A 16417-nucleotide genomic window follows, 5' to 3' on the forward strand; every position below is an offset into this window, starting at 1 on the left:
CCACTAAATTTATTTATTTTCATTCAGTATACATAAAATTTTGTAACTAGAAAGTTGTCAACAATTTTATTCTTTACTTTTCTTCAATTAAAAATTATTATTATTTTTTCACTCACTATGCATATAATTTTTTAAATTATAAAGTACTACACCATATTTATTGTCTTCATAATCATTAATATATCTTAGTTATGTTGTACATGTTGTATTTAACACACAATAAGACTAGATACATTCCTTGTATTGCACTCACCTATCTTCTTCCTTATATAAGCCTTACCTTTCACCTTCCTAACCTATAGAAAAGACCTTATATATTATTCAATTTAATATTCAATTCACATTGCTTCTAACACGATATTAGAGGCATAACCTATATAAAAGACCTTATATACTATTCAATTTAACATACAATTCCCATTACTTCTAACATGATATCAGAGCATGTCAATCATTGATAATAGTCTTCTCTGTCTATTGTCGTTGCCTTCACGTGCTTCTATGTGCCTCAACGTATCCAATCTAACAGATTTGCCGGCATGCTTCCATATGCCTTAGGGCCCGTTTACTAACGCTTTCACTTTCTTACTTTTACTTCCTTCAAAAATAAAATTATAATTTTACTTTTTTGAGATGAAATAGAAAGTAAAATGATATTTAATAAGAAAATTTTATTTTTACTATTTTGAAAGTGAAAAATACAAAGCAAATTTAATAATTTTGATTTTAATTTTACTTTCCTATTATATTTCTTTCTAAACAGCGGCTGAAATCTTAGCCGTGCCTTTGCAACCCTCGCGAAGAAGACGGCGCTGAACTAGCACGACGAGATGGATTGAAACGGCGATGACTTCTAACGAAATTGTGCTCGGCGACGGCGAGCACCACACATCCAACCACCACCATATCCAACCCCACCACCAAAAATTAACTTCAGCGAACCCATTTCACCCACAACCTTCACATCTTCACCCATTTTCTTTACTCTGGTTGATTCAGTGGGACTAGAGACCGTGAAACTGCTACCTCTGCATCAACTTTCGCACCCATTTCATCAAAGAGTTCCTTAAATCAAAACACTTTTGCCTAAACTTGAGTTTTTTCAGTTTATTGGGGTTTCAAGATCTGACCTCGCAAAACTTATTTGTGCAGCCCCAAACCTCTTGGCAATAAGCTTAGAGAATTAGATTGTACCCAAGTATAATTTCCTCAAGAGTGTGCTTCAATTAAGACTAAATCCAAGGAAATATGTGAACAAATGGAAGATAAAGAGAAATTGCTACTGGAGAGGAAAAACAAACAAAAGGAAAAAAAGAAAGGCCGCCTTAGCTTTTAAGATTGGCGCTTGCTCTTGTCCTGATTTGGATTGTTTTTAGCTTTTTTTCTTTGATTACCTCTTCTTCTTGGGTTATGACAAGTGGTTGAATACCAGTGAGCTTCACGAATTCGTTGGGAAAGGACGTGAAAAAACAGCTTGTCGCCGATGATGAAGAGTCAACTTCGCCTTCTTCGATTCATTTTTATGTGACTGGTTCAAGTTGATTTGGGTATATTATTGATGGGTATGAGAGAGGAGAGAGAAGGTTGTGGCAGTGGCTATGGAGGGGAGGAGGTGGGTGGAGGTGATGGTAGCGACGGTAGGCCGGTGGCCATGGTGGGGGAAGGCAGCGTGGAGGATTGGTGATAATAATTTTTGAGTTTTTATTATTTATTTATTTATTTATTTTTAATAAATAATGCTATAGTAGAGAAAGTATTTATTGTAAATAGTATAGAAAATAGAGAAAGTAACAAATCTTCACTTTCTCTTTCCTTCATTAAATTTGAAAGTACTTTCTAAAAGGTGAAAAGTAAAATTATATTACTAAACATAATTTTCACTTTTACTTCACAATTTTAGGAATTGACAGTAAAAATCAGAAAGTAAAAACGTAACTAAACAGGCCCTTAGTATGTTAGATCTTCATAGCTCCATCACCATAGGTCTCCAGTGGTAATCATGAGTTTTTGTACCTCAATGTGCTGGATCTTCATAGCTATACCATCGCGCTTCAATGTGCCTCAATCTACATCATGGGTGAAAATCCATCTATTGATTCGTTGGTGCGCTTCCACACACTCTCATCGTGCTTCAATGTGTCACATCAGCAATCCACGTTAGGCTGGCTTACCGTCACATCAACAATCTACGTCAACCAACAATTTGATATATTCACCAAATCTCTTCTACCAAACCATTTTTTATGATCTTGTCTCCAAATTTAAGTTGGTTTCATATAACCCACCTTGAGTTTGAGCTAGGTTGTCATTGTAGTTTGTATCATAGTCATATTATGCACATGTTACATGAAATTGAAGTCTTAAAATTAGAATTGGAGTTGGAGCCTTGAAATTAGACAAAATTTTGGTTTAATTTTATGAGTTGTTTTTTTTTTTTCCTTTCAATTTCACGGATTTCAATTCTAAACATACAGCCGAACACAGTCTAAGAGTTATAGAAAATAAAAATCTCCATTTTAATTCTCTTTCTCTCTGTCTCTCTCTCTCTCTCTCACACACACACACACACATATTTTCATGTTGTCCAAGTCTCTTTTGTTTACTCTCTTTGTAAAAAAGAATCAGGACCTGTAGGAATGTGCCAAAAAAATATAAAAAAAATTAATAATATAAATTTGTTTTGTTTTATATAATTTTATTATTATTATATGCACAATTTTTTTTTCCGGTAAATATTATAAGCACAATTTTTCTACTTTACTTAAAATTAAAACTTGTGGAAGACAACTGTAAGAATATATTAAAGAAAAATACTATTCCCTCCCTTCTAATTTAAGTGCCGTTTATGCAGAGTAGTAATTTTTAAGGAGACATGTGAGACATGCATTGTTAAGTTTGCATGTATTTTTAGGGAGAAAATTACTAGCTTGCCTTTCTAAGTTTTGAATATTCAAATTTGAAAATTTAAATTCAAATAATATATATAAAGATGTGAAATATATCGTTTGAAAAAGAAAAATAAATTATTATTTTAATATATAAATATACTAAAAGTTGGATAGAGAGAGACGGAGAAAAGTTGGATAGAGAGAGAGTCAAATTTGAACACGCCATGCACCAAATTCTATGTATCTTACGTCATGCACCAAATTCTATGTATCTTACGTCGCATTGTTGAATATATATAGTGATATATCTTTGGGGAAGAAAATGTCGAAGCTTACAAAGATTTTCTGACTTTCTTCAAACCACACAATTGACAAAAAAAAAAAACAAACAAAAAAGAAAGAGTCGTTTGTGGGCTCCACGTGGTATGACAATTAAACAGCCATTAATCATGTGAAACGTCACACAGGAAGGATTTCAATTTGGGAGGGCAAGGCAACTCGTTGCTGTAGTGTGATAAAATAATAATAAGTTTGAGAACTTAATAATTGATTAATGATACTCATTTCTCAAACTTATTATTATTTTATCACACTACAGCAACGAGTTAATCAATTAATCAATTATTAATCAATTATATATTGTGAGAAGAAATGAGTATCATTAATCAATTATTAAGTTCTCAAACTTATTATTATTTTATCACACTACAGCAACGAGTTGCCTTGCCCTCCCAAATTGAAATCCTTCCTGTGTGACGTTTCACATGATTAATGGCTGTTTAATTGTCATACCACGTGGAGCCCACAAACGACTCTTTCTTTTTTGTTTGTTTTTTTTTTTGTCAATTGTGTGGTTTGAAGAAAGTCAGAAAATCTTTGTAAGCTTCGACATTTTCTTCCCCAAAGATATACCACTATATATATTCAACAATGCGACGTAAGATACATAGAATTTGGTGCATGACGTAAGATACATAGAATTTGGTGCATGGCGTGTTCAAATTTGACTCTCTCTCTATCCAACTTTTCTCCGTCTCTCTCTACCCAAGCCGTTCTCCGTCTCTCTCTACCCAAGCCGTCCCTCACCTTTCTTTCTCTGCTTCCTCCCTACTCTTCTCCCATAGGAGTGGGGAGGTTCCAATCCCTGCTACATACTGATTAATAATATTAGCGTGTTATACATAGTCTGTTTAGTGGGTGATTTCATATTGTTTTTTTGTTGTTTTTCCTCGCTAACGTCAAGGTTTCACTGTAAGCAGTGTTTCTCACGGGTTCTTGTGAGTTTTTGTTCCCGATCTTCTGATCTGTGTCGTTTTCGACGGTAGATGATTGCTAGGTTGCAAGAGTTGAGTTTGTTTGTCTGCTCTTTTTTGGAGTTTTTTGGTGTTTTGCACTAGAAGTGGATCTGATGCATTTGCGTCATTTGCCGACGTTCGTCATTTTTGCTTACGCTGGTGTGTTTGGTTTTCTCACCGGTGGTTTTTGTTGGTAGGTTTTTTCTTTTATTGTGGTGATTTTCCTTATCTCGCTGGCACTTTTTCTTTGACTTGTCAAGACTTTTGATCTTGACTATAAGAGGTGTTAGTTAATTTATAATGGATTTTTTTTTTTATGTGTTTGATTTTGTTGTAGATGCCGTGTGGCGTATGACATGTTTTTTTGCCAGGATTAAAAAAAAAAAAAAAAAAATTTGGCGCATGACTATGTGGATCAACAGTTGCGATCCGTGGTTGTCTTTTGTTGACCTGGGCATGTAAGAGTCATACATTGGACTGGACTAACAGAGACTAATTTGTCTTGCAAACTTTTTGTGACTTTGTATTGTCATCCAACCGGAAAAAAGCACTACAATTTGTCTAAACTTTCACTATAAATACAGGACAAATTTCTCTATACATTCAGTGTTCCAATCTACACTGAAGAGGCAACTCATTACAATTATATCTCCAACACTGTAAGTCTCTCTCTCTCGCACGGAATTTTTATTTTATTTTATTATTATTATTTTTTAAAAAGTTAAGCAAAGAAAAAAAGGTAAAGATTATGTATATACTGTATATATTAACAGTAGAAAATTTACAGCCCCGAGAGAGGATTGCCCAAATAGAGGGCCAACCCATGATACAATAACCCAGCCCATTAAACCAAGGTTTACTACAAAAGAAATTCAGACCCAAACTAATAAGCCCAACCTAGGAACAATTCAAAAATCCATTGACCATATATATATATATATATATATATATATATATATTTGTATATTTTATTATTATCCGAAAAAAACACAGTACCATAAACTGGAGAAAGTTCCTCGGTCTGAGTTCCATTATTCTCTATATTTTCTTTCTTTTCATTTCTATTTCTAACCCGATATCTTGTAAGTTTGGACCAAGGTTGTTAAAATCGGGATTTTAAGCAGAATCGTTTTGGGCTCCGTAGAATCGGAATCGTAGAATCGGATCGTGAATCGTAAGATTCTACCAAATTGTGAAAAACAATTGAAACTAACTTCTTAAACAATAAGATCTGTAAAATATAACGAAAATGAGGTCAAAACACACAATATTACATATCCATGAGTTCACAAATCTCAAATCCTAACAATATTTCAAAGTCCGAATATAAATAAAAGAGAATTTAACTCAAAATAACATGAATTTACAAATCTCAAATCTTAACCCATCCATCTCCAAAGTTAGAAAATAAAATTACATATCAAAAGTAAACCTTTTTTTTTTTTTTTTAACTCTATGCAAATTTTTTTTTTTTCGAAAACTGAAGAAATAAAAAGACCTTTTTGTCTACCAATCCAAGTGTTACGGTGTATGTGACTTTATTAGTCACAAGTATGAAATTAATCAAGAGTTAGCACAACAAAATATGAACCACGCGTTAACTTGATCTCATTATATTATCAATTTAGACTACAAGATTATACATTGGCTGGCATATTCGGCAAATCTTTTAAGCTTTTAAATTACTTTTAATTTTTAATATATATGATAAGCCTTCAAAAAAAATTAGTCAAATGAAACCAAAATTTGCCTAAACCTGTTAGTCACGAGTATGCATCCTTGAGATATAATTGATCATTTTAATTTTTTATAATTAAACACAAAAATATATTATGAAACATCAACATGCATGGTAAAAATAATTGATATATATACATATATATATTTCTTTTTCTGCCACTAATGAAAAATAATTTATATTTTATAGAATAAATATTTAACTTTGTATACTACACTTAGGCCAGGCCTCTTTTATTTTGTAGCTCAGAAGAAACCAACCAAAAAATAAAAGAAAGCCCAAAAATAAAGGCCCAAACAACCAATTTCGTAGAATCGGTAGAATCGTGTAGAATCGTACGATTCTACCTCCGATTCTACGATTCTACCCCCGATTCTACCGATTCTACCCCGATTCTACTAATTGAACGATTCTGCTGCGATTTGACTCGATTTTGAGTTCTGAATCGTAGAATCGTGCGATTCTACGACTCAGAATCGCAATTCTAACAACCATGGTTTGGACTCAAATTTTAGTATGTATTTGATCCAGTAAATAATGGATTGTTTAGAGAAAAAAATTGAAGATCGAGAGAGAGAGAGAGAGAGAGAGAGTACTGGGGATTGACTCGCAAAGTGAGAGAAATTTGTTTTTGGACGGCTTCTTTGGTCATGACCAGCACTAGCAATGGTCATTTTCATTAAAAATTGTCCATTGCTTTCATTAAAGACATCCTATAATGTCAACTTCAATCTAACAATTATTTGAGGACCATACACCTCCAGCTAATTTTATCAATTATTGTTGGATGCATGTAAGATAGAAACCGCTTGCACGTGTTCGGTTACATTATATATAGTACACAAATAACAATAATTCATACATGCATACCTATATACCTATATATGTATATATACATATGTGTATATATATATATATATATATATATATGGGACAAGTGTAGAAAACATTCCTAAAGTATACTCCGCGTAATACTTTTATTCACTAGTTGAAAAAGTGTACAAAAAACATTTATGCTCTTTTCACAATATGCAAAAATACCCCATCTAATATAAATTAGTGCTGTAATATAAGTGTTTTGTCATTTTAATCTTTCAAAAATGCCCAAGTGAGTATATATACTATTAATCTCATATTATAGGGGTATTATGTGCACATTATCTTATATATATATTTTTTTTAAAAAAAACATTTTTCTCTATATATATCTAAACTTTTTTTAAAAAAAAAATTTTGAAAATTTGTAGAATAAGGATTTGAATTTTTTGAAATTTCAGTTTATTGTTTTATACTATTATTTTTTTCTTTATTTTTTATTTTTGTACCAACACTATTAATCAAAAAAAATAAAAATAAATCCCAATATCAATGTGCACTGGTTTTCGGAGTTTGGAATAGATTCGTTTTCTTTAATTTGCACTTTATTTTCGTTTTTTTATTTTCTATTGTTATCTTTACTTTTCTTTTATAGTTTTATTTTTATTTTTATTTTCTATTTTTATCTTTACTTGTCCATTGTCGAATTTGCCAACGGCCTCCAATAATGACATTTTCGATCATTTTACAAAATTATTTATTTTTATATATTTTATAAAATGGTTTAATAACGGTAATTTAGTCTAACTTAAAGTTTAAATTTGTCAGAGGGACCTATTTGCATCAAATTAAAACTTTAAGGGTGTTTTTTTGCATATGAGGGACGTACTCCAATAGTGTCATTTTCGGTCATTTTACAAAATTATTTATTTTTGTATATTTTATAAAATGGTTCAGTAAATGTAATTTAGTCAACTTAGGGTTTAAATTTGTGAGAGAGATCTATTTGTATCAAATTAAAACTTTAAGAGTGTTTTTTTGCATGTAAGGGGCGTCCTTCAATAATGTCAGTTTCGGTCATTTTATAAAATTATTTATTTTTATATATTTTATAAGACGGTTCAGTAAGGATAATTTAGTCAACGTAGGGTTTAAATTTGTCAGATGGATCTATTTGCACCAAATTAAAATTTTAGGGGTATTTTTTTACACGTGATGGGTGTGAAATGTACAGTAAACATACTTTAGGAGTGTTTTTTGCACTTGACGCTCCCCCCCTCTGTCTCTCTCTCTATATATATAGATACACACACACACACTGTATAATAACTTTGGTTGACAATTGAAATTTCAAATATTTCAAATTTTTATTCCAATTGAACAGTTTATGGAAACAAGAAACTTAGATTTTGGGATTTTGTTCGGAATGATATGCAAGCTTAATCCAGAGATAGAAAAATTAATTTCAAATAATTTAATTTCAAATCTATTAAGGCATCTAGTGCTATGTTATTGCAGTTGGTAGATTTTACATCTTAGATTTGATTTTGGTATCGGAGTGAATTGTTCAAAATCTTGATGAATAAGATGGACTTATACGTATTTTATTCATTTAATTTACAAAATCTATAGTAATTCAGGAATTTAGCAAGATCTTTCATGCAAAGGGCATTTGATTTTCCATGGAATCAAAATTAGTTCGTACTTCTTACATGTAATTAACAGACTATTCTCAAAATGCTCCACACATGTTTGATTTATTGTTTCTGAATATCTTCCTTGATTCATACCTAACATTTCACTTGTTTATATGTGCTAATTAGTGGCACCAACTCTAAGTAACTTTATTCATAAAGCAATGGATATAACAACAACCGCCTAACCCAAGTGGTTGGATCAAGTGTTAAGTCACCTTAGTCAGATATATGAAGTATCAAATGTAAGGTCCAACTTTTTTAAGTATAAATAATTTTTAGAAGTGACATCTACGGATGAAAACCTACTTCCCAAACAAAGGAACGTTGTATTCAAAATAATGTCTAAGAAAGTTTTTCTATTTCTTATATTGTAGAAGCAAGTGATACAGAGAGATGTAGGTGAAAAGCAATCATTCCACTGAGACAACTGAACTCTCAAATCTACAATTGATGATGGAGTTCCCATTCCTCTCCTTCCCATTTCTTTTCACATTCCTTCTCTTTCTGTTCATGGTATTCAAAACCAAGTTCAGTTCATCTCCAAAACTGCCTCCTGGACCATGGAAGCTACCTTTAATAGGGAACATTCACCAATTTGTTGGACCTCTACCCCATCACCGCCTAAGAGATTTGGCCACGAAACATGGACCTCTAATGCACCTGCAACTTGGACAACTTTCAATCGTTGTCATTTCTTCAGCGGAAATTGCAAAAGAGGTGATGAAAACACATGATATCATCTTTGCTAGCAGGCCTTTTAATCTTGCTGTAAGTATTATATCCGAGAAAGACATTGTCCTTGCACCTTATGGGGATTACTGGAGACAACTTCGAAAAATTTGCATACTGGAGCTTTTAAGTTTCAAACGTGTCCAATCATTCCGACCCATCAGGGAAGAAGAGACTTTGAATTTAATCAAATCTATTTCAACGCATACAGGATCTCTCATCAATCTCAGTGAAAAGATTTTCTCGTTGACATACAGTGTCATTGCAAAGGCAGCCATTGGTAAGAAATTCCATAGGCAAAAAGAATTCATATCTCTTATAAGGCAAGCCGCAGTTGTAGCAGGAGGTTTAAAGTTCACTGATCTCTTTCCTTCAATTAAAGTGCTTCCTTTGATAAATGGGATGAGGCATAGACTTGAGATGCTTCATCAAAACCTTGATAGGGCATTTACCAACATCATTGACGACCATAAAGTTAGCAAGGTGGCAACACAGACGGGTGATGGTGAAGCTGTTCATGAAGACCTGGTTGATGTTCTTTTAAAACTTCAGGAGAAGGGTAACCTTGAGATCCCATTAACTACGTCAATCATCAACTCAGTTCTCTTGGTTAGTACATTTACTTTCTCTTTCTACCAAAATCAATGAATTACTTTTTACCTCAACTGACACAAAGTCCAAAACACTTTTTACACAATAAAATTCATTTTCAAACATGTTCAATATATATATATATATGTGTGTGTGTGTGTGTGTGTGTGTGTGTGTGTGTGCATGCGTGTGTCATGCTACTAGTCCAAGTGGCTAATGCCAAAAATTGCATCTTTTCAAGCCAAGCTCTGAGATAGTATAATAGGACTCAATCAATATATAAGTCATGATATTTGTCTATATATATTCTCTATTCTTTCTACTCAATTTTAAAGCTTTTTTAGGACATGTTTGGTGGCGGGATTGAGACATCATCTACAACTTTAATCTGGGCAATGTCAGAAATGCTAAAGAACCCAAGAGTTATGGAAAAGGCACAAGATGAGGTGAGACATGTTTCATGTAAAAAAGGAAATATTCTTACCGAAGATGACATCAATGAATTGAGTTACTTAAAGTTAGTTATCAAAGAAACTCTTAGAGTACACCCTCCTATCCCTTTATTAATTCCAAGAGAGAGCAGAGAGAGATGTGAAATCAACGGATATGAAATACCTGTGAAAACTCAAGTCATTGTCAATGTTTGGGCAATTGGTAGGGATCCTGAAAAGTGGAGTGATCCAGAGAGATTTCATCCAGAGAGATTCCTTGACACTTCAATTGATTACAAAGGGACTCATTTCCAATTTACACCATTTGGTGCTGGAAGGAGAATATGTCCTGGCATATCGTTCGCGGTAACTAATATTGAGCTTGCACTTGCTAATTTATTGTATCATTTTGACTGGAAACTTCCTGACGGAGAGAAGCAAGAAGATATAGACATGACTGAGGCCTTTGGTGGTACAGTTAGCAAGAAAATAGATCTGTGTGTGACTCCTATTGCTTATCATCTTTCAGCTGGTGAATAAGATATTAAGAGACGAAAACATTATTGAATTTTCAATTTCAATGCAAGCTTGTAAGGTTAATTAAGTTTTACGTATACTAATAATGTAATGTATGTTAGAATATGTATAACCGTATTGTAAAAAGGTACAATAAGAACATATGCTATGTGGGCTTCCATAGAAAATTGAATAAAGAGTACACTTCACTTATTGGTGTTTTTACAGCAAAGTTTTAAAGTTTTTTGATCTCAATAGCTTAGCTCTTTGATTAAGTTTAATAGACGTCTAAAACAGTTTGAACACCACAATAGAGAGAGAGAGAGAAAAAAAAAAAAATGTATCCATCATACAAGATCCATAAGCTTTTCTTATTGATCATTGAATTTAAATGGATTTGCAGATTTGTTAATGTAGATTAATTGAAAATAATCTTATCCTATTCTTAATACAGAGAGTTATGACTTTTGTCAACTGATTGTTGAGTAGTTTATGGTCTTTCTATTTTAGTTTTAGTAAGAAAAATTATTATTATTTTATTGCAATTACAGTCTAAAAATATATATATAAAAAAATTGATTAGTAGTTCTATCATAATAAATATTCTATCAAATGTTCACAACTGATATCAAGAAATTACATGTTGTCTCACCAAAGATGCACTTACATCTTAAATTCTTTTAGTGTTAAATTTAAAATTATATTAACTGAATTCTTTTATGAAAGAATTTCAAATAAATAAAATTTCTATACTATAAGGACTAGCCTTCCGTGAAGCTGTCAACATTCTAGTGTTTGGAAGAGTCAGATATATACACTCTTATCTTTACATGCATCACATTATTTTCCATTTTGAATCTGTGACCTTCAAATTACAATGGAATAACTTTACCAAGTGGAATCTAAACACCAAATCCTGCAAAGCTTTTGTGTTCTAGCTCTGTTTCACTGGTTACATCTACTTTATTTTGAGAAAGAGAGATAGAGAGGGGAACAATCGTCATTTCTCCAACAAGTCGAGCTCTTCTCCTAAGTTTTGAGATAGCAAGGAAGCCAGATCGATCGCTGCAGCTTTGAGTCTTCCAAGTTCGGTCCATTGTGGCCTGTGCCTTCAGTTGGTTTTTCAAACCTTTGTTGGTGCTTTTGTCTTTGTTTGGGCTAGGATCTTTTGGTGGGCTTCTTGTGTGTCCTGTGTTTTGGGCTACGGGCCTAGGCCTTGCTCCTTGGGTTGCTACCCCTTATACAGTTTTTTCTTCTTTATCAATAAACCGACTTACCCCAAAATAAATAAATAAATAAATAAAATAAAATAAAAAAATACAGAAGTTGAGTTCATTAAATCTCTTGAGATTAAAAAGATTAATGCATTTTGTTAGATAAAAATTACATTAACACAATGATAGTAGTTTGTGTATTGGTGATCTTATCAGTTATGACAATATCTTTTTATGTATTCCACACTCTACCATATAGTGTATTTAAAATAAACTATCCCAACAATTGAGACATACCACCACTTCACCTCTAGAGATTAGTGTGTATGTTAAAGTTTTTTTTTGGATGGTAAAGCAAACACACACACACTTTTTTGCCCACGCCCGGGCTCAAACCCCTCTCATTTTCTTTGAAGATGAGGAGGTTATACCATTAGGCCAAAGGCCCTTTGGTGTGAATGTTAAAGTTTACATATAAAAATGTACAACTTTTTATCACCAGCTTAGACCAAGCCAAGTTATATAAAAATTGATTAATCTTCTGTAGATAAAAAAACTCATTTATACACGTAATTCATTTATAATGTAATTCAAATGACATATCTTTCCTTAAGAGAGAATCTGATGCTTTTCTATGCAACAACCGTATATCCCAACTTTGTACTAAAATGAGAAGAATTAGAGTGTGATGTTTCCAATTTCTGAAATTTTTTGATTTTTTTAAGGACATTTTCGTCTTTTCTCGTTTTACGTGCCGAACACTGTGGAGTGTGCCGAGTGTGTTCGAGAGTTGATTGGGGCATTTCATTGAGTTCGGGACTCTTTGAAATGCAAGGGTTGCCATTTTGGCTTTTCAGTTTTCCGGGCTGGACGGTTTCATGTGGCACTCGCTGCCGGAATTGTTGCATCCGGGGATCCTGGTTGAATTCATTTGCATTATAATTATTTTAGCTCATGTGTTTTAAGTGATTGTGGATTAAATATGTATATGTATGTGTGTGGTGTAAAAAAAATTAATAATAAAAAAATAATAATAATAATAATTAATTTTTGGTAGGACCCAGCACCAACTCTTTTAATGGTTGAGAGGCAATTTAGGCCTCTCATTTTCTCTCTTCTCCCGCATCATTCTCCCTCCCCTTCTTGTTCTTTTTTCTTTTTCTTTTCTTTTGGGTTTCAAATTTCAAATCTTGATCTCTCCCTCATTTCTTAGTATTTTTGAGTGCCGTTTGCGACAAATTGAAGCTCACGACGAGATCTACAAGTTGATTGGAACAATTTCTAGTTTGGTGCACTCTTTGATTTTTGAAATCTAGGGCAGAATTTGGGAATTTTGGCTTAGATTGAGGTAGGGGTCTCTAATCCATATAATCTTAAACCTTTGTGAGTTTATTTTACTTGATTGGTGTTTTAACATGCTAATTTGTATTGATTTTACACTAAAGTGATTTAATTGTGTATATGAAGTATATGGTTTTGTGTGTAGTTGATATTGTGCAAATTAACATGCTTAATTGGTAATATTCCTTGCCTATTGTATTTAGAATTTGTAAATTTTATATTGTGGAAGCATGATGTTCTCTTCGGATTCTTGTAAAATTATGCTATGTGAGATGAACTTGAACTTGGTGTATGATAATGGATAATGATATGACATGGAATCGCATGATGCATTCATGTATAACATTGGGTAAGGACAAATGAGAAAGTTGTTTTGAAATGGAAAGAAAGGGGTTTTTGGGAAAAAGATTTGACAAAAGGATTTTGTGAAAACCCGGACGCCAAGGGGTACCAAGGGTCCGTGGCATTAATGTAGCCTATAAGGAACTAGGGAGATCGCCTTAGCGTGGTTGAGCTATCTGAGCCCCAAATGACGCTGCGGGGGTACCAAGGGTCAGGGACAGTAGCGAATCCTTCTCCTGTCGCTAAGGGGTTACCGAAGGGGGTTACATTAACAATAGGAAAAGTGATGAATGGAAGTGAAAATGGGGAGCGACATAGCACGGCTTTGCATTTCATGGCACGACATTGTCTGTTTTGAGCCATGTAATTGTATTGTACTCTTCCTCTGTATGGTATGACCCCGTTTCCTTTATTTCTATTCATTATTTGGATTCACGGGGCTATAAGAGATGTGTCTTAGGCACCACCTACTGAGCAATATGCTCACCCCATTATATTTAACATTTTTTAGGGCACGACAATGTAATGGCGGACGATAATCCACCACCGGTGTAAACGGGTTGAAGGACTTGGACTCCTTAGTGCTTAATGCTTATTTTACTCCTTGTTGTTGTAAATGTATTAGGGACCATTTTGTATATATCACATGGTTAGAAATGGTCTTGAGATCATTCATTTGTATTTGGCAATCCCATTATGAATTTTAACATCCATGTAAGGCCTTAAGACCATATTTTTGATGTATGACGGATTTGTTTAATTTTAACAATGTATCGAACTCGTATATGGTCTTATTCGATTTCATTACCACTTAATTATATTAGTTTCATCATTATATGGGAGATTTGGGATAGGTTTGAGCTTTGAGTTAGGTCACAAAGGGACCAAGGTTGAGCCAAGGTGCAAAGGATTATAATTTTAGGCTGTTTGGGGCTATTTGGAGGTTCTGGACATCTTGAACCGGTTCAGCCCCATTGAACCGGTTCAAGAGGCGGTCTTTAGTTCGAGAATAGGCATATTATCCATCTTGAACCAGTTCAAGGTCCTTGAACCAGTTCAAGTCCCCCACTGCACTTTTCTGGCTTCTTCAATTGGCAGCTTGGAACATTTAATTTAGGACGGTCATAACTTCTTCGTTCGGAACCCAAATAGGGTCATTCTTGAGCCCATTTTCAAGGATTTTAAGTTAGCTTTCCAATGAGACCAACCGCATCCTCAAATTCCATTCATGCATAGAGTTGATAAATGCTTAAATGTTGTATATTTCAGCACCTAAGCTAGGGTATTTCAGTCTTTGCATCTATCTTAATTTCATGTTTTAGTCCTAATTTATGTTTGCGTGTATTTCAGGGCAATAAAGTTCAAAAGGGTTCAAATCGGTCCATTACCGTATTTTTAGAGACAAGCAGAAAGTTCCAAAACATTTCAGAAGAAATAAAAAAAAAAAAAAAATGCCAAGGATGCAGCAGAGCACCTTGCGTCCGGACGCGAACCTCCAGCACCTTACGTCCGGATTTCATTTCTTGCATCCGAATGCAAGGCTCCAGCATACTACGTTTGGACGCCAAAAGCTGCTTCTGGACGCTAAGCTCCTGGCAACAGACTAATTACAGGATTGACTTATTTAAAGGGTTACGAGATTAGCTCTTTTGGGCTTATTTTGTAACCTATTTGGCTTTAATGGGTTTATCACTTAAGGGCCCAGTCAACCATTAGTTTAGGGTTAGTTTTTCATTATTTTAATATTGAGTTTTTTTTTTTTTTTGAATTAAGTTTTATTTTGTAATCGATATATCGCTCTATGGAAAACACGCGAAAGAGGAGAAACAGAAGAACGAGCTAGGGTTTGAAAGAAGAAGCTCAGAGATGATGAAGCAGATGATGGAGATTGTTTCGTCTTCGAATCCGTCAATCATGAGTGGCTAATTCTTCTACTTAGTGTTGGATAAACCCTAAGCGTGTAACCTAATTTCTCTCTCTTTTTACTTTTTGGGGATTTATTTCTATAATTGATTTATAGTCTTGAATAATATAATTTAATTCTTTCATTTGATTATCTATGTTAATATCATGTTGTCTTATGTATGTTTGATTGGTAATCAAGTTCTACACTTGAATTCTTTGTTAATTGATTCTTGTGATGGCTATGCATGGTATTAATTAGTTGTAATTGTGTTTGATTTGATGGAATTTGCTTCTACAAGATGGATTGCACCACACAGTTAGTTTAATTAGGTTAAGTTCTTATTGAATTTAGTTAATTTAAGGCTTAATTAGTTTAATTGCACTTTCGTTCTTAGGTAAGTAGACAATCCATGCTTGTGTTTGATTTCCATGCTTGTCGCCACAATTTACATTATCTTCTAGATTAATGTGAGTTGAAATTGCAAATTGAATTGATGTACCATACTTTGAATTGGTGAATTGATTTACACTTAGTTAATTGTCATTAAGTAAACAATTCAAGCTTTAAATTGACGCTTCATACTTTTCATTGCAATTGTTAGCCATATTTAGATTACACATTTTATTTCCCCAATTAGTTGAAAGTGAGTAAGTTAGGGAATGTGCTTAGTGGTGAATCCTACACTCTAAGTCTCTTTCTAATCTTTTAAATTTCATTATTTTATTGCTATCATTTAGCTTAAAATTAGTTCTAATCACAAAACAAAACCCTTTTTAGCAATCATATAAGCGCTAAAGTAGAATTCAATTCCAAAAACCTATAATTGTTTAGATCTCTTGGTACGATCCCTTCTCACTTCATACTCTATAGTATAAGTGTTTAGTGGTTTTATAAATTGTAAAATGTGATGCCC

The 16417-nt window shown here is 33.3% G+C and overlaps 1 protein-coding gene across 1 annotated transcript; it reads left to right on the forward strand.

Annotated features, from left to right (window-relative positions):
* Positions 1–4762: 4762 nt before the first annotated feature.
* On the forward strand, positions 4763–10914 carry LOC132285319 (desmethyl-deoxy-podophyllotoxin synthase-like). Its single transcript, XM_059787488.1, has 3 exons — positions 4763–4842; positions 8809–9772; positions 10099–10914. The coding sequence occupies exons 2-3, from the start codon at positions 8885–8887 to the stop codon at positions 10723–10725; spliced, it is 1515 nt and encodes a 504-aa protein (XP_059643471.1). The 5' UTR covers positions 4763–4842; positions 8809–8884; the 3' UTR covers positions 10726–10914.
* Positions 10915–16417: the final 5503 nt, after the last annotated feature.

Source organism: Cornus florida, unplaced genomic scaffold (assembly GCF_030987335.1).
Source record: "Cornus florida cultivar Cherokee Brave unplaced genomic scaffold, ASM3098733v1 CherokeeBrave_3.0.0_Hap2_Chr11, whole genome shotgun sequence".
Taxonomy (NCBI): Eukaryota; Viridiplantae; Streptophyta; class Magnoliopsida; order Cornales; family Cornaceae; genus Cornus; species Cornus florida.